The 18575-nt window shown below is 39.8% G+C and overlaps 1 protein-coding gene across 1 annotated transcript in view; it reads left to right on the forward strand.

Moving 5' to 3' along the window:
- The window catches only part of LOC128355191 (filamin-B), an 85436-nt gene that overhangs the window by 37874 nt on the left and 28987 nt on the right, over positions 1 to 18575 (forward strand). Inside the window, exons 5-16 of the mRNA XM_053315431.1 lie at positions 865 to 962; positions 2702 to 2849; positions 3377 to 3495; positions 3610 to 3684; positions 4449 to 4611; positions 6474 to 6674; positions 6773 to 6910; positions 7030 to 7156; positions 10386 to 10522; positions 10992 to 11185; positions 12109 to 12222; positions 14268 to 14411. Coding sequence (XP_053171406.1) covers positions 865 to 962; positions 2702 to 2849; positions 3377 to 3495; positions 3610 to 3684; positions 4449 to 4611; positions 6474 to 6674; positions 6773 to 6910; positions 7030 to 7156; positions 10386 to 10522; positions 10992 to 11185; positions 12109 to 12222; positions 14268 to 14411 — 1658 coding nt within the window. The remainder of the gene's footprint in view (positions 1 to 864; positions 963 to 2701; positions 2850 to 3376; positions 3496 to 3609; positions 3685 to 4448; positions 4612 to 6473; positions 6675 to 6772; positions 6911 to 7029; positions 7157 to 10385; positions 10523 to 10991; positions 11186 to 12108; positions 12223 to 14267; positions 14412 to 18575) is intronic.

Raw genomic sequence — 18575 nt, forward strand, 5'->3', positions numbered from 1 at the left:
TAAGTTAAAGATATAGTATTCACATATTAGAGGCTGTAGTTTGTGGTAGTGTTTAATTATATTGCAGTAGGCAGAGAAGTGTGTCTAGTATTTTGTCCATCTTCATTGAACTTCATAAACTTGTACATATAGAAGAACACACACAGGTATTTAAATATCTGCGCTAATCGTTAGTTTTTTAATCAAATGGACATCTTGGACTCTGACACATCGGGCCCATCTCTCACAGTGTGACCTGCAATGACTGTAATATCTCACACAGTGTAAAGAGCCTTTAAACTGCATTAGTTTTATTTAGAAGTACTGAATACAGTGTGTTTTCCAGAATATGAATCTTTTTTAATCAAATGGGCATCTTGGACTATGACACAGTTTACAGCCAAGATTTTATCCGGCCCATCTCTCACAGTGGTGACCTGCAATGACTGTAATATCTCACACAGTGTAAAAAGCATTAGTTTTATTTAGAAGTACTGAATAAAATGTGTTTTCCTAACTACCGCTGTGTTTTCCAGAATATGAATCAAAGGCATAAGATGATGAAAAAGGTTCATATTTATGTCTGAGAGAGCCGTCAATCATCTGTTAATGTAACTTTGAGCTCTGACAAAATCAGTGAAGACTGTCGGCTGAATTAACATGAACATGATCTTTTTCTTTTTTTCCCCAATAAGTGGTTTCTGTTTAAGTAAAGTAATAAAATAGGAGTGATTTGGGTTTTGTGTATCATTACATATTCAGTGTTTTTCGGTTGTGTGCATAAATGAAACATGAGCTCATTGTTTCAGTATTTTCCCAGCAGAGTTTCATATTGTTGTATGTGTGTTAATTGTTGTTGACCATGTTTCTATCTGTCGTTCGCAGGTCTGTGTCCAGACTGGGAGACCTGGGATCCAGTGAAACCAGTGGAGAACGCCACTGAAGCCATGCAGCTGGCTGACGACTGGCTGGGCATCCCGCAGGTTAGATTTAGTCAGGAGCTCCCTCCTTCTTCTTATATTTCTTCTGAGTTAACGCCCCATGGTGGTCCAGCTGAAGAGGAAGTGACGTTTAAATCCTCCTCCTCCTTTTTTGGGAATATCCAACAAACATTTAGCACATCCTGTATTTTCTCTTTGTCATGCAGCTAATAAAGGAGGAATTCCCTCTGCTGTGATTTTTTTTTTTTTTTTTTTTACTCCAGAGGTCAAAGGTCATGAGCAGCATCTCACACAGACCTTGTTTGGCTTCCTGATTGTTCACAGCAGAGGAAACTCACTCAACCTGTGTTTGTTTTTTACTCATTCCTTGTTGTAAGCAGGGAGGATGCAGCCCACAGGTTTTCTGAGCTGCAACGGAAATGAGATGTGTAACAAAAGACTATTCCAGGGAAATAATTAGTAAAGTTTTTATATCACTATTACAAGAGCTTGTAAAGCAGAAAGACTCGGTGGGCGAATGTTGAACAAGACATGAGCAGCAGAAGGAAAAAGAAAGAGGAGTGACTATAAATGACACCGTAGTGACACAGTTCAGTGTCCTGAGCTGAACCCAGTGATTGTCAGTGTCAGTCAGAGTTCATCCGTAGACAAATTTCCTCCTTAAATCCATTACTCACGCCCCCCCCCCCCCCCCCCCCCGGCTTTTCAGCAGATTAACTGATGATGACTCACCTTTTTTTTTTCCCCACCCAAGTGGTCACTGCTACTAGTTAATCCTATTATATTCAATCAGAGTGCTCATACCGTCTAAATACTCACTTGCAATGTCATCGATGTCATTTTTAAAAATATCTTAGTCATCGTACAGTATGTGGGGAAGAAGTGTGACATCCTGTTGACTAGTCAGTGAAGAATTATATCTTGATTAGTTGGGGTATTTTTCCAATGTCTCTGGGTCAAGGGCAGATAAAGATAAAATCCTCCTTTTTAAAAGTATACGTGACCCATTTTGGTTGGAGGTATAAATGTGTAAATGGGTGCATGTGTCGCTCCGAGCCTTGCTGTCAGGCATGTAAAATGGATGACCTATAAAATGCACTGAGACGGATCCTTTTCACTCAAAAAGCAGAACAATAAGGACAACCATGTGAAGCTGAGACGGCAAAGTATACATCAAATATTCTTCTTTTTAGAGACATTAATTTAGCCTGATATATCACAAATTATATCTATACTTTTACTTTTATTACCATTATTATTATTAATGAGTTCAACCTTTCATTCTGTGTTCATAGCTTATTCTGAGTGTAGTCAGTAAAGCACAGTAACAGCATTAAAGCTTCTCTGCTTCTCGTGCGGCATAAAAGTCAAAAAACAGATTTTCTGGCTCACATGCATCAAACCAGAATGTGGTTTGGCTGCCGTGGGCCAAACTTTTACCCACAGACGGTTCACCCAGGATGCGGCTCGCCACACTAAATCAGCAGCTGCACCAATATTGCTTTGCTTGCTTGGGAATATTTATTTATGACTTGTAATTACTTACTGTACGCACTACGCACTTAAGATGATTTTGTGTCCGGTGTTTTATTTTTGTTATGTTTATTTTTATCACTGGAACGTCTCATTCTGCTGTTTGTGTGTTTTAACAGATATATGAATGGAATGACGATTACATGAGGCTAAACTTGACATTTATTGGTATATGGGTTATGCTATAGGTTTAAAATGGATTTACTTATTACAATTCTGAACTTGTGTGTGTGTGTGTGTGTGCGCAGGTGATAGCTCCAGAGGAGATCATTGATCCCAGTGTGGACGAGCAGTCGGTGATGACCTACCTGTCTCAGTTCCCAAAATCCAAACTGAAACCCGGAGCTCCACTGAAACCCAAACTCAACCCCAAGAAGGCCCGCGCATATGGACCAGGTATACACACACACACACACACACACACATATTTTTAGACACAAAGACACACACACACACACACATTTTTGCGTAGGTTTTAAATTCGCTCTGGAAAGGCTTTCTTAAAGGCCATCTGGTTTATGATTGAATAACACAGGAGCTTCTGTGTTTGTGACCTCTTCCTCCCTGTGTGTCTCGGCTAATGGGAACACTGGAAACACTGGTCTGTATGACAAAGAGAGGAAGTGAGCAGCTGTTAGTCTGAACAATGGGCTGAACTCATATCTGATACACTCACACTCACACTCACACACACACACACACACACACACACACACACACACACACACACACACACACACAGACAGATTGGTGAGTTCGGCATTTGTCTTCCAACTGTAACCCTGAGGAGGAAATACCTGGAAATGTGTCGTGTTCACACCAACAACAGCACAGCGTCAGTTCATTTCAACGAGTTAAAACTATTATTTGAAAACATTAAAAAGTGCTTTTAACTCTTTTATATTGATTTTCTTCTTGTGTAGGTATCGAACCAACAGGGAACAGGGTGCTGCGTCCTGCCGTGTTCACAGTGGACACATTCAGCGCAGGTCACGGTCAGGTCACCGTCTACCTGGACCAACCTGACGGCACCAGAGAGGAGGTAAACCACTCTTCCTCCTCCTCCTCTTTAATGAATTATGGTCTCTAACAGGCACAGACAAGTCTTTAAAAAACCAAATGTGTTTGACATCTGTTTGCGTGTTGTGTTGATCAGCTGAAGGCGGAGCTTAACGAGGGCAAGAAGACGTACAGTGTCACCTACATTCCTCAAGTGATGGGGCCTCATAAAGTAAGATCCTGTTCTTTTTCTTCTGTGAACATGTAACCATCAATAAAATTAATGCAGTTTGGATGCAATGTGAGAGGAGATCTTTAAGATTTTAAGACCTGGACGCCACAGACACATTCCAAGCTGTTTTCTGACTTAAAATCCTATATCCTTAAAGCTTTTGAAATTCTCTTGAGATTGGAAAAAAAGACATTTGTATTACAGGATCTGTCGAAACTTTCACTGCACTGTGGAAGGCTAGGCAGCTTTATTTATATAGCGCATTTCAAACACAGGGCCAACTCAATGTGCAACAGTAAAAATGGGAAACATGAAAACATACAATTTTAAAACAAGACACCCCAATTATAATAAAATAAAAACAATAGAAAGCGAGAAAGAAACAAAAAGCTAGATTAAAATAGAGCATAAGATATGAGAGTGCAGCATAAAATAATAATTTGCTTTTAAAATTATTACAAGAACATACATACTGCAAATTTAGAGTGCTTTAAAAGAGCTGAATCAGCACATGAAAAGAGAAAAATGTTTAATCTGGATTTCAAAATACTCACATTTGGACATTTGGGGCTGATTTCCATTCATTATATTTACATTTTCTGTAGAGTTGCTAATTTATTCCTTTTGATGTAATAAAAATATGTAAAAGTAAGTTTTAGTTTATTTTATTACTGACAGGAAAGGAAGACATTTTATGAATATATCAGAAATGGGTTTTTTTCTCCAAGACTCAACTATGAGTAATTGTTGCTTTCGTTTCCTAGGTGACGGTGTTGTTTGCAGGCCAGCAGATTCCCAAGAGTCCGTTTGAGGTGAGCGTGGATAAAGCGTTGGGCGACGCCTCCAAGGTGACTGTCAAAGGCCCGGGACTTGAACCTGTGGGCAACATCGCTAACAGACCCACCTACTTTGAAATCTACACTGCAGGTCAGAGAAAATCACTGCAGCAAAGAAACACAGATGTTTTATAGCTTGTCAGATGAAAGTGTGAGAAAATCAAAGATGTGATGTCATGGCTCTGATGTGGGTAATAAATGTTAAACGGCGCGATCGCAATCTGTGAGCCGTCTGTAAGAGCGATTTTAAAGCAGTAAGCAGTAGTGTGTTAGTTTAAAGGGCAACAAATACAGGCAGCACACACCCATGCTCATTGTTTTCTATGGCTGCGCTCCATTCGGTTGTTCAGGCTGATTTTTTTTCATGTAGTGGCAAAGGGTGGAGGAACATGGTCGACTGGAGTCTAGGCGTCTTATGAGATGAGGTTGATATCAGGTTGAATCTTTATCACCCGATAATTAAACAGCAGCAGGTGGGAGAGAGATGCTGTGATAAACTTTACAACTTGTCGAGTGGTTTGGAAAAACTACTTACTGTAAGAACATTTTCTGCTATGACGAACTGAGGGAGAAATGTTTTCAGTAGTTATTGTGCGATGTTGTCGGTACATGTAGTATTTTGCTGACATGTCAAACAGAGCTTATAAATCAGGTCGGCATAAGCAGCACTAGACACTTTTATGTACAATTCAAAGTAGTAAAAAATATGCTGACTTGGCACAAACTGGCACCATACTGGTTGAGTTCATCCTATTTAAGCACACACACTGGAGGCATCTTGACTGGCTGACATGCACCACTGTTTTATTGTATTAATTTTATTAGTTTATTTGTCAGGGACCGTGTATATTAATAAACATATCTGTAAATATGCCAGGTCGTCAAATGGGCTAGCAGGACTATCGGTGAGACACAGCCTAGCCCAGAAGCCCTGTATATAAGACAGCTGCAGCGGCTCACTGGTTCCATCTTAAGGGACAGGTCTCACCCCCTGTATAGTGACTTCCTGCTCCTCCCATCTGGCCGCAGGTACACCGTACCTAGGACCAAAACTAAAAGGCACAGGTCTAGTTTTGTCCCTGCAGCCATCATACATCTTAATAAGAACTAGTTGATCCCTTGACGATGGTTGTGGTGATGATGATGATGATTATATGATGATGAGTGCCACTTATGTACTTTATGCCGTGCACTTTGAGGGTAGCCACTTTACATATTAAATGCACTTTATGAGGCAGCATGGCATGATGATGGGGATGATGACGAATTGGGTGGCTATTTTACTGTTTTTTTTATTTATTGTATTGTTTTGTATGAATGTCTCTCACCGCGAGCTAAATTTATCTGCGGGTACAAATAAAGAAATCTAATCTAATCTAAAGTAAAACACATATGAACAACAATCAAACAAGAAGCAGGACAACAGTAACACAACAGGACAATTGAACTGCATAAACAGGGACAGATATAAGAAAAACAAGTTCAAAGGAAAGGAAAGGAAAGGAGGGAGGAAGGAAGGAGGGAAAGGAGGAGGAGAAGGAAGGAAGGAGGGAAAGGAGAAGGAAGGAAAGGAGGGAGGGAGGGAGGGAGGAAGAAAGGAGGGAAGGAAGGAAGGAAGGAAGGGAGGAAGGTAGCGGGGAGGAAAGAGAGAAGGAGGGAGGGAGGAAGGACAGATGGAAAGAAGGAACAGTCAAGACAGACGGGGTCAATTTGACCCGGGTGGACGACACTTGGCTGGAATTAACATTTTAAATTGAGACTAAATAACTTTTGAAAGAAGAACTGACACAATATTTCTCTTACAAATAAAAAGTTGAATTCATAATCAGTGAAACACACTTTTTTTTCCACATTCTCCACATTTCAAAACCATTACTCTCCTGTTTCCCACAAGCACAGACTGAAGTTAAAGTAGAAGTATAAAGTTTCTTCTTCTTCACATCGTCTCTGTAGGAGCCGGTACAGGAGACGTGACGGCCATCATCAAAGACCCACAGGGCCGTGACAACAGTGTGGAGGTGATGATGGAGGATAAGGGCGACGCCACGTACCTCTGCACCTACAAGCCCACCCAGAGCGGCCCGCACACTATCACTATCACCTTCGGAGGAGTGGGGATCCCCAAGAGCCCCTTCGTTGTCGATGTGGGACCTGGTGAGTTCAAATACATCACATTAGAAGACATCACAATCTTGATCGCACTGTAAAACATCTCATCACACTTCCATGTGTTTTCTGCTTCTCCTGTCCAGCCTGTGTGCCGGGGGCGTGCAGGGCGACCGGTCGTGGTCTGCAGCCGTCAGGGATGAGGGTGAAACAGGTCGGTGACTTTAAGGTGGACACCAAGAATGCCGGCAGTGGAGACCTGAAGGTGGTCGTCAAAGGACCCAGTGAGTATGATTTCAGGTCTTTGCAAATTCTAGCTTTTAATGGCAACTAAGAATATTTTCAAAATGAGATTCTTCTGTTTTGTGTGTGTGTGTGTGTGTGTGTGTGTGTGTGTGTTCAGAGGGCATTGAGGAGCCGGTGAAGCAGATTTCCAGTCAGGACAGCGTGTTCTCGTATGAGTATTACCCCCACAGTCCTGGCAAATACACCGTGTCCATCACCTGGGGGGGTCAGCACATCCCAAAGAGGTGAGCAACACACTCTGTCAAAACACTCAGCCTATAAAAGGTACTGTACGAGGCGTTGTTGTTTCAGCATTAAGCCGGCAGCAGAGGTAGTCACATTGCTAGACGGGGGACTACACACACTAGACACCGGCGCTGAGTTACACATCACGCCTCTGATTCCCGAAAGCCAGCATGTTGTCTAAAATCACACACGGGGGCGGCATTATGCTGGCTTTGTTTGATTCAAAAAAGCAAAGCTGGCATAATGATGTGTCTTCTTAACTACAATAATATGGGATCTTTGTTTGAAAGGGGATTGTGTGTGTGTGTGTGTGTGTGTGTGTGTGTGTGTGTGTGTGTGTGTGTGTGTGTGTGTGTGTGTGTGTGTGTGTGTGTGTGTGTGTGTGTGTGTGTGTGTGTGTGTGTGTGTGTGTGTGTGTGTGTGTGTGTGTGTGTGTGTGTGTGTGTGTGTGTGTGTGTGTGTGTGTGTGTGTGTGTGTTTCAAGCCACTGAGGCGGCTGTGGCTGAGGAAGCAGAGCAGGTCATCCATGAATAGGAAGATCAGTGGTTTGATTCCTTCCTCCTCCAGTCAACATATCAAAGTGTCCTTGGATAAGATACTGAACCCCAAATTGCTCCTGAAGGCTGTGCCGTCAGCGTATGAGTGTGTGTGAATGGATGAATGTGGTTTGTAGTGTAAAAATCCACTTTTGAGCGGTCGGAAGACTAAAAAAAGGCGCTAAACAAATACAGTCCATTTACCATTACCTCAGCACATTACCTCATCTGATCTGAATGGTCGGATCCGCAGGGACACCAAGTCTTAAAGTCTGGGCCTCTTGTTCTCTTTGTCACCTCTCAGATTAAACAGATTGTGTGTTTTGTGGCGTGGATATTAGTTATAGTATTGGTGCAGGGACTTCCCCAAATGTATGTGCAGCCAGCCAGATGGGGGGAAAAGAAATCGACTGAGAGGTTTTTGGCAGTAATGTAAATTTGCCTGCTGAGGTCATTTTAAAAATACTGATGAGTAGCCCCACTTGGGCAAACAAAACATGGGTTAGGAGTTGTACACGGAGAGGAAATACTTGTAAACACTTAATCAAATAATCATAATAAAAAAGACAGAGAAGATCATGTGGTCTGTCGGTCATGACTCCAGAAACTTTAGTGATAATCCAGAGCAGAAACATGTACATGCATCATAGCCTCGATCAGAAAGTTCCCACAATGAGAAGGCTAACTTCAAAACTTTGGGGATTTTGATTGCGTTTCTGCTTTATTTCATCCAGAAGTGATTGTTAGATCATCGGAATAAGGTTACACGCAAGAATCAGAGGTTAGGCAAAGAGTGAGACAGCTGAACGTTGGACTGAAAATTTAATATGCGAGGAAACAAACGGTGGTGAAAGTACTCACATTCTGTACTTCAGTAGAAGTACAGATTCTTGTGTAAAGAAAGACTTTCTTACTTTTCCTTAAGTACAAAAGTAAAAGATAATTTTTACCATCGACGACAAAAAACGCCCCCGCAAAATGGAAAGGTGATAATCTTCAAGCTTTCTGTATTAAGTAGAAGTACAGATTCTTGTGTAAAGAAAGACTCCGGTAAAAGTAGAAGTACTGATTCAACTCCTTTACTCAAGGAGAAGTAAGGAAGTACGACAAAAAACGCCCCTGCAAAATGGAAAAGCTCACCATAGGCAATTAATAACGTGTAATGAGGGAACAGCTTTCTGTATGACCATGGTGGCAGTCGGAGGTATAAATGCTCAGAAATGGTTTGTGTTTTATTTTAGCACCTTTTATGGGCTTTAGATATAATCAAAAACACAGTCAGGAAAAGTCACGAGCTGAAAGGCTTATAGTTTTTATTTAAACTGAGTTATTAACATTATAAAAACTTCAAAGGTTCAAGTGTTAAAGGGACAATATTCCACTCAGGCATGCATGAAATTTGATTTGACATGAACCAATACTTGGTAGCACCGAAATAAGTTGGTCAGTACCACTAAAAATACCTTTTATTTAAACAAAGTTATTAACATTATATAACCTCAAATGGTTCGAAATTTGGCATGAACCAATACTTGGAAGTATTGACATAATTTGGTCGGTACCATTAAAATACCGACCTCGATACCCAACCCTACATGTCTCTAATACGCTGTTGTACTTATTTGCATGTCATGTCTTCCTTTTATAAAGTCACTGAGGTTGAAACAAGTAACGATACTGTTTTGAAAATGTAAGGAGTAAAAGTAAAAAGTCAACTCAAGTAAAGTACAGATACTCAGAAAATCTACTTAAGTACAGTAAGTTCCCACCTCTGGCTTTTATGCACATTTCTTTTACTGTTCTTTACTCTGTATGTTGGGAAGTAATTGAAATCAGGACGCAGAGGAACATGAAGGATGCAGAAATTACAGATGGAGACGATAATGTCGAACTCCATCTGGTTCAAACCTACAACATAAATCAAAGTGCTCAAAACTGGAAGTGAAGCGATATAACAAATCATTTTTATTGCTTGTCCACACCGATTTAGCATCAATCAAATTACAAAGTACACAGTCGGCACTAAAAATAACGTAAAGTGCAACATTCAATTGAGAACATTGATATGCAGGGATCACTGCAGAAACCTAATTTTTTACTTTTAATCAAAAATCTATGTTTGGAATATACAAATAATATGTTTCATAGTATAGTATGAGTATCATGTGATTAATTATAATAAGATGTATTATTATTAGTAGTAGTAGCAGCAGCAGGAGGTGGAGAAGTATATTTTGGGACATTTTGAAAAAGGTAAAAGGAAAAAAAAATCAGTGTTTGGTTTGTAATGAAGACAGTAAAACTATACAGACAGTTTTATTTATTGTGAATGTAGTTTCCTACTGAACACACACACACACACACACACACAAGAAATAAGTATATGTAAGGCCAGTAACTGCTAAAGATTGGATTACAGCTCTGTGAGGCACTGAGGTTGTTAATTTATATGTTTTTGTGTGTGTTACCTCATGGGTTAGGTCATACTGTGTGTTACCCTTCACAAACACACACACACACACACACACACACACACACACACACACACACACACACACACACACACACACACACATACACACACACACACACTGTTAAACATACATAGCTTTTCCACATTGCAGAACGAGCAGCAACAAAGCAGAAAGTAGATTTTTGGTATTTTACTGATGTATTTTTTTCTTTGTTTCAGTCCATTCGAGGTGAAGGTGGGTTCGGAGGCGGGAACTCAGCAGATCAGAGCCTGGGGTCCTGGCCTGGAGGGAGGCATTGTGGGTAAACCTGCCGCCTTTGTAGTGGAGTCTGTCGGCTCTGATGTCGGAGTGCTGGGTGAGTGTCTCGTTTCACTTTCTACGTAACAGGTTTATTTGTGGTTTAACTTTATTTACCAGGCTGATGTTTGTATTCTGCTGTTATATCAGCTGAAGACTCTCAAATTATCAGACTGTTATTTTTTCCATCAGACTCTGATAGACACATCCCTGATAAACTTTCACTGATATCTTATTAAATCGTATGATCATCAACGTAATGGTTTTAATTTAGTTGCTAGTGAACAGCTTATTGCATTATTCAACATATATTATTATTATTTCATCTTTTGCTACACTACTCATTTTCTGAGTGTTAAGAAGACTGTTTCTGCCTTCTTTATCAACAAAAAGTACAGATATCAGTTCAGTCTTTAAGTGTTTATTGTTTTAAAGTTTAGTTACAAATTCTAATAGATTACAAAAAACAGTCAGAAACTCCCAGTCCAGCTGTATCTTATTACATCTGACCTGCTTCCTGTCTCCAGGTTTTGCCATCGAGGGACCTTCTCAGGCTAAGATCGAGTGCGAGGACCAGAACGACGGGTCATGTGATGTCCGTTACTGGCCGACGGAGCCCGGCGAGTACGCCGTACATGTGACCTGCGACGAAGAAGACATCGAACACAGTCCCTTCATGGCCTGCATCGTCCCCGACAACCATGACAGCAACTCGGAAAAGGTCAGCATGACACAAAAAGCTGTGACCGGGTTTATTTCTGGTTTAACGGTTTCAATTACCAGTTTCTTCTTATACTTTTATACTTACAATACAATGTTAAAAATGTTGTATCATAATATCTTAAAGGACAAGGTGACATATTCAGATGTCTTATTTTGACATTATCCCGAAACATTAAATTAACCTGAAAAGGAAAATATCACATTTAATTACTTAAAACCGTTAAATCATCATATTTTCTTAAAAATGACTTGAACAACTATTTGATTATCAGAATAGTTGTTGATTGATTTAATTGCAGCTTTAGTTGTTTTGAAATATAAACACTGAAATGGTAAAGTTGAAAATTATTATGTGAATTTAGTTTTTCATTGAATACTGAAATTAACAATTTAAACCAGGAACTGCAACTAACAATTATTCTCATTAGCAATTCATCTGCTGATTGTATTCTCGATTAACCTTTAAAATATCAATAGCATTGTGAAAAATGTATAAAATTATTAAGGAAATCATTAAATCATTCAATCATCACATTTGAGAAGCTGACAGCAGCAAAAATTTGGTATTCCTACTTGAAAAATGACTAAGATTATTACTATTTAAACCAAAGCTGCAACTAAGAATTATTCTCATTATGGATTCTTCTGCTGATTTGTATTCTCGATTACCTATAAAGTAAAAAAATATGAGAGAAATGCATAAAAATATTGAGTTTACTATCATGTATGACAAAGTTTGAGAAGCTGACAGCAGCTAAAATTCAGTATTTCAGTTTGAAAAATTAATTATTATACAACCATCAACACAGTTACCAGTTAATTTAATCCATCAACTAACTGATAAATCACTTTTATTGAGACAGAAGACAGAAGACTAGCTCCAGTATTGAGATATGTGTTTACCTGGTTTCGTGTTTGCAGGTCCAGGCTTACGGACCGGGTCTTGAGAAGACCGGCTGTCTGGTCAACCAACCCGCTGAGTTCACTGTCAGTGCAAAGGATGCTGGGAACGGACCTCTGAAGATCACGGCTCAGGTACGATCCAGAAATCCACTCGTACAACAATCAGTACAGACATGTGAACATTTTAAAGCCAACAAAGGGTAGTTTGTTTAACCTTCCTGTCGTCCTCCCGGGTCAGATTGACCCCGTCTGGTTTGACTGTGCCTTCTTTCCTCCCTTCCTTCTTTCTTCCTTCCTCCATTACTTCTTTTCTTCGTCCTTCCTTCCTCCCTTCTTTTCTCCATCCTTCCTCCCTCCCTTCCTCTTTTCCTTTCTCCCTCCCTCCTCCCTTCCTCCCTCCTTTCCTTCCTTCTTTTCCTTTCCTTCCTTCCTCCCTTCTTTCATTTCCTCCCTTCCTTCTTCCTGTCCTCCCTCCCTCCCTCCTTTCCTTCTTCCTCCCTTCCTTCCTTCTTTCCTCCGTCCTCCTTTCCTTCCTTCCTTCCTCCCTCCTTTCCTTCCTTCTCCCTTCCTTGACTCGAGGACAACAGGAGGGTTAATGCTGCACATGTTAGATGATCTCGTGTGTGTATCTGAACAGCTTTCTGTCTCATTTGCAGCCGACTGAATGCTAACAATTATATTTCAACTTCCAGTACGATTATCTTCATTATAGATTAATCTCTATTTCTCTTAATTGAGTGATCATTTAGCTCGTTAACCTTCAGAACATGGTAATCATTATTTGGTCATCACAGCAGAAAACAGGATGTTACTCTCTTCCAGCAGCCCGTTGACAAGCGATAAACAAATAATGGATGAAATATGAGTGCTGGCATCTGAGATGAAGAGAGAGGAAGACAACAGTTAATTTACTGGCTGATTTATTTTGGATAATGATCTAAAGCAGAAAATAATAACCATCAAACACTCAACAGAGAGACAGATGTTGTGCAGTTGTTGGCGTCACTCAACACTGTAAGTCTCCCCTTCATCCAGCTCACACATCAAAGTCACACGGCAGTAAATACAAAAAAAAACAACATAACGACTGTTTTTCTTTTCATGTGTGAAGTATCAAACCATCTCGTGATAAAATTAATAGCGTTCATGCTTACATGATTTAAATAATTAGATTCATCCTGCATCATTTCCTGTAAATCCCTCCTGCATGTGAGGCTTCAGTTTGATGCCCCATATACATTACATCTGTTGCATTGCTTCTCTGTGTGTGATGATGTTTATCTGTGTGGTCCGTGTTAAATAGACAAACACAATAATGAATACAAATGTGAAGTTGATGGCGGACCTTGCAGACTATTATACAGAATATAAATAGATTAAATGGCTGTGCTGACCATAAATAGCAGTCTGAGGGTCTGTTGGAAACCGCATACTTTCCTACTACTCGTACTAACTCTGACGTCATTTGAAGTATGTAGTGTGTTTCAACTGCGTAGTATGTGATTTAGAGTATGTGAGAAGTTCCCGGATGGTTTACTAGATTCTCCAGAAATGCAGAGTATGCATCAAGAGCTGACTACTCACACTCAAATTACCCAAGATGCAACGCAACTTCTGAAAAACCCCCAAAATACAAAAGTCACAGATCACCACCTCTGTGGTTTCATGTTAGCTACAGCGAGGGTATGTTCACTTCCTGTTTTCAAAATAAAAGCACCAATTCTATCGTTATGGTTTTCTTAATAATAAAAGGCAACAGGTGTTTTTATTTTGTGAAAATGACCGGAAGTGCGTTACTTGCTACGGCGAGCTCTGACTTCTCAGGAACAAAACTTTAAGCAGATGTTATTTGGACAAATTAGCGTCACATTGTGGATCTAAAGGGCTACTTTCTCACCTAAAAAGGTTAGAAATGTGGATAAAGTGGTATATTTACAGAGTTAGAGCTAAAATAAAATTTGCTTCAGCCTGATGATTTCAGCTCGGGTAGGAACCAAATGCATTGTGGGTTATCGTGTAGTTTACTACAATGTGAATGGTCTGCTTACTATCTGGTCCTTTAGTATGTAGTATAGAAGTATGTAGTATAGAAGTATGTAGTATGCGGTTTCGAACACAGCCTGAGAGTCTGATTTCATGACACACTTGTAGCTTAAACTGTCTCGTCTTCCTGTCAGGACGCAGAGGGACTTCCTGTAGAGGTGAAGGCGAGGAGTAAAGGTAACGGGCTCTACTCCTGCTCCTACACGCCCAACTCGCCTCTCAAACACACTGTGGCCGTCGCCTGGGGAGGAGTCAGCATCGCCAACAGCCCCTTCAGGGTAAGCAGCCAATCACAGCTCCCTGTTACAACAGGAAGTGATATTCCTCCCAAATCTGAGGGTCTGGTTAAGGCAAAAAGCGCCACGATGGTTAAATCAGAGCCTTTAGTCGAGTTTGAGACAGTCCAGTCAAAACATACCGATGCAGGCATTAAAAGCAAGAAGCCTCTCATTATCATCACTACATATACCGAGGAGAGGTTCAGCTTTTAGTTTAGTTGCACAAAATAAATCAATGAAGTCAACTGATTACAGCAACAACAAAAAAAACCTGAAGTCTCTGGTCATGCTTGTACAAAGACTGTATCTAGAAACCCAGACTTCAGCAGGAGACTCTGCACAGAAGTGTTGGGCGGAGGGATACAGTATGCTGCTGTTTGTCAAGAAATAGTTCCAGCAAATAACTTTCCTTTTTTTTAAAACTGCAAAAAATAGTTTGTGTACTGATTTAAACAAAACAACATACAAAGGTGTTATTTATAGGTTTTGATGTGTGGATGGTGTCCTGCTAGTTTAAGATTAAAATCTTCTCATCTAAGCCAATTTATTTCCCAAAATGTTCCAATAACTATTACATCAGTTCAGTTCAGAGCTTTATTGTCCCTCGAGGGGAAATTTGGTTTACAGTGACAGTAACAAAAAACAACTAACACAACAACCATAAATAGATAAATAAACAGTGACATACAACACAACCAAACTTGATAAGAACAATCTCAACCCAAATAAAAATAAGAAATGTTGTTTTTAGGGGTTGTACAGGTTAACTGTATTGATTGCACGTGGGACAAAAGAAAATTTGAACCTATTTGTTCGTGCTCGAGGTATAGCCTAAATCTCCGTCCAGATAGCAGGGGAATGAATTCCTCCAAAAGTGGGTGATCAGAGCTGGACAAGATTGACTGTGCTTTTTTTAAGACAAGCCTGTCTTGACATTTAACAAACTGTTACTTGCTACATAACCAGTAGGCTCATTTGCCAAAAACAGTACAGATTCCACCTAATTACTTTCTACCAGATACTCCTTTACTTGTTAGTCAGATGTGTAAAGAATGTTACTATTGCTAGCTGGCTAGTTAAAAAGCTACTGCCTAAAAAACATCCAGAAACATCAGTTATCAGTCAAAGCTCAGGTCTGTGTTGGTTAGGTGCAGTAATAGTAGCTCGGACACTTGACAGCTAAATATTAGTTTCTGGTGTTTTTCTAATTTCTTAAAATCTCTGAACTGAAAAAAAAAATGTTTACATAAATTATCCATTTTTTATTCATTTCCAACCATCCTCTAACACTCTCCTTTTAATAACACCATGAAGTTTTTGTTGTTGCCTAGTAACGCATATCTGCCTCTCACCACTGTCTACTTATATGATCAGAAACACAGTTACACTTTTATGTTTAACAACCTTTTATTGTATTTTGATTATTTTATTTGCATGTATTCACCTTATTAACCTCACTGTAACCTGTCTGTTCAATGTATTAACCTTTTTATAACCTCACTAATCATACATTTTAAACTATTTCATAACTAAATGTATGTTTGATGTTGTTACTGAAGATTATTTAACCAGCAGTATGCACTAACCCGCCCTGCACTGTAACCACTGATCATGCACTGTAACAAACTTTGCTTTTTGTATTTTTTATTTAACACTTTTAACACCAGAACTTCACTCATCTGAACTTCTCTGATCAAAGCAAAGTGATTTAAAGGGCTTGAATCCTGACAGTGAGACGGAAACTGGAGAAAATGAGCAATAGTGATACTAAATTCGATTTTGGATGATGGCTTAAACCTGCAAGGTGTTACACCCTTTTGGGTAAAGCTCATGAAACATTGACACCGGAATAAATCAGAGAATGCAAACATGTTTGGGCAGAGATGACTTTGTAACACGAGATTGTAAAGCTGTAAAACATTTGGGTCTTGTCATAAAAAAAAAAAAGGAAAAAGAAATTGGCTCCGAATGTTCTGGTTAAATAGCAGATTTTTATATTTAACCTTGAGTTGGGGAGCATGAGAGGTTCAGATCAGTGAGATTCTGTTGTCACGGTAACGGCACATGATCAATATTTTCTTGTGAAGATTTTATTTCTGTTGAATGAAGAAAAGATTTTTGTAGTTGAGGTTTTATGAATGTGTTTATCAGCTGTCTTCCCTTCTCCCTGTTAGTTATAAGGTGTTAGAGTTTCACCTGCAGGGTAAACAAGTCTCATGAGTGAGACTGACAATGCTCCTTAGTCATCTATGACAATGTGTCTGTGTGCTGCTGCTCAGGAATTTATCACCATGTCGACAGACCTCGAGAGTTGGCATTCCTCTTTTTGTGTTGATAAGACGACAGAGGTACAAAGTCAAAAATATATATAACACGGAGATGAAAGTTTAGTTTTGAAGGGTTTTTTTCTATAGCGCAATTTCAAGAGGATTACACATTATCAAACTGAAACTGTCTGAAACTTAAAATCTGGCTTTATTATATTGTCCAGGCTTTCCTCAGCTATTAAAGTTTTAAAGTACTTGTTCTGACTCTCTAAAAAGTTCAGAAGTATTTGTACTGGTCCTCACATCATTTCAGATGGTCCTGGGAAGTTTGTACATGTCTTAAAGTATTATTCCAGGTTTAGGGCTGATGTCATAGTGATGATTCAGCAGGCTTGTTGTGAGCTGCACCGACTGCACCTTTCCTTTCCGCAACTTTAATGTTGATACAGTAGATGGATTAGAGAGTAAACAGTCACACCCAGCTCTGAGCCAGGCCAGGAACATGCAGTACAGCAGAGACACCTTTTCATTAAAAATGGGAATGGAAAGAAGCCAGGGTGGAAGGAGGAGAGAGGTTCATGGTGGAAACCTGAGCCGACCTCACTTAGTTACTTATAGATGGAAAACAACACATAACTGCAGTTTTGAATGATTATGATCGATTGTTACTTTTGCTAACAAAGGTTTTACTGTGATGTTGGTGCTTTATTGAGATAGATGTTGTAAAGTTAACAATCAGATTTGGCCATAAGGAAAACCACCCACGTCTCTCCTCCGTCTGTTGCAAAAAAAAAAAAAGGTTTAGACAAAAGTTTATTGTTCTTTGCAGCCAAACAGGCTCAGTTCTACCAGCACTTACTTAAAGTGAAATTTCAGAGCGAAACCATTTAATCGCAGTGAAATTGCAACAATTACTTGATTCACTAAGTGAGGTAAAGTAAATCTGTCCAAAGCTTTAATGTCAATTTTGAACTTTGCTGACCTTGATATGTGAATATATGCACTAAGCTGCTCCTCGGATGCATTATCTGCAGCCTGTAAATGGAACAAATGCATTCAACAAACTGGATCTTTAACTAAACAATAGCCGGCTTGTGCTAGCATGTTCTGGATAGTTTGTGCAGTGACTCGGGATAGTTACTACATCTCTAATACGTTAATCTGTGGATGTTTGAGTCATCGTTAGTGTTTGTTTGTGAAGGTGATGTGAGATTGGACGGCAGTTAGGTCGACTGATAAAACTTTGGGGGAACCCTCTGCCTTCATTTTTTAACCCTCCTGTTGTCCTCGAGTCAAGGGAGGGAGGAAGGATGGAAGGGAGGGAGGAAGGATGGAAGGGAGGGAGGAAGGATGGAAGGGAGGGAGGAAGGGAGGAAGGAAGGGAGGAAGGAAGGGAGGAAGGATGGAAGGGAGGAAGGAAAGAAGGTAAGATGGAAGGATGGAAGGTAGGAAGGAAAGAAGGTAAGATGGAAGGGAGGGAGGAAGGAAGGATGGAAGGGAGGAAGGAAGAAGGAAGGAAAGAAAGAGAAGGAAGGAGGGAGGAAGGAAGGACAGAAGGAAGGAAGGAAGAAAGAGGGATGGAGGAAGGAAAGAAGGAAGGGAGGAAAGAAGGAACAGTCAAAATAGACGGGGTCAATTTGACCCGGGCAGGAAGGTTAACTTTAAAATGAAACCTGGAAGACAGCTGATAAACATAATGATGATTTTAATCTTTATAAGTTAAATAAATGCTTAGTGTTGATGCAGCTTTGCAGACTGGCTTCTAGTTCTCTCTGTAACGTTTGAATCTATTTACTTTTGATTTGTGTAAAATGTTAAATCACTACGTAACTTTAAAGCAAAACCTCCTGAATTAGTTTTACAAAAGCTAATTGAATAAATTATTTTTCTAATGATT

The sequence above is a fragment of the Scomber japonicus genome, chromosome 3 (genome assembly GCF_027409825.1).
Source record: "Scomber japonicus isolate fScoJap1 chromosome 3, fScoJap1.pri, whole genome shotgun sequence".
NCBI lineage: Eukaryota > Metazoa > Chordata > Actinopteri > Scombriformes > Scombridae > Scomber > Scomber japonicus.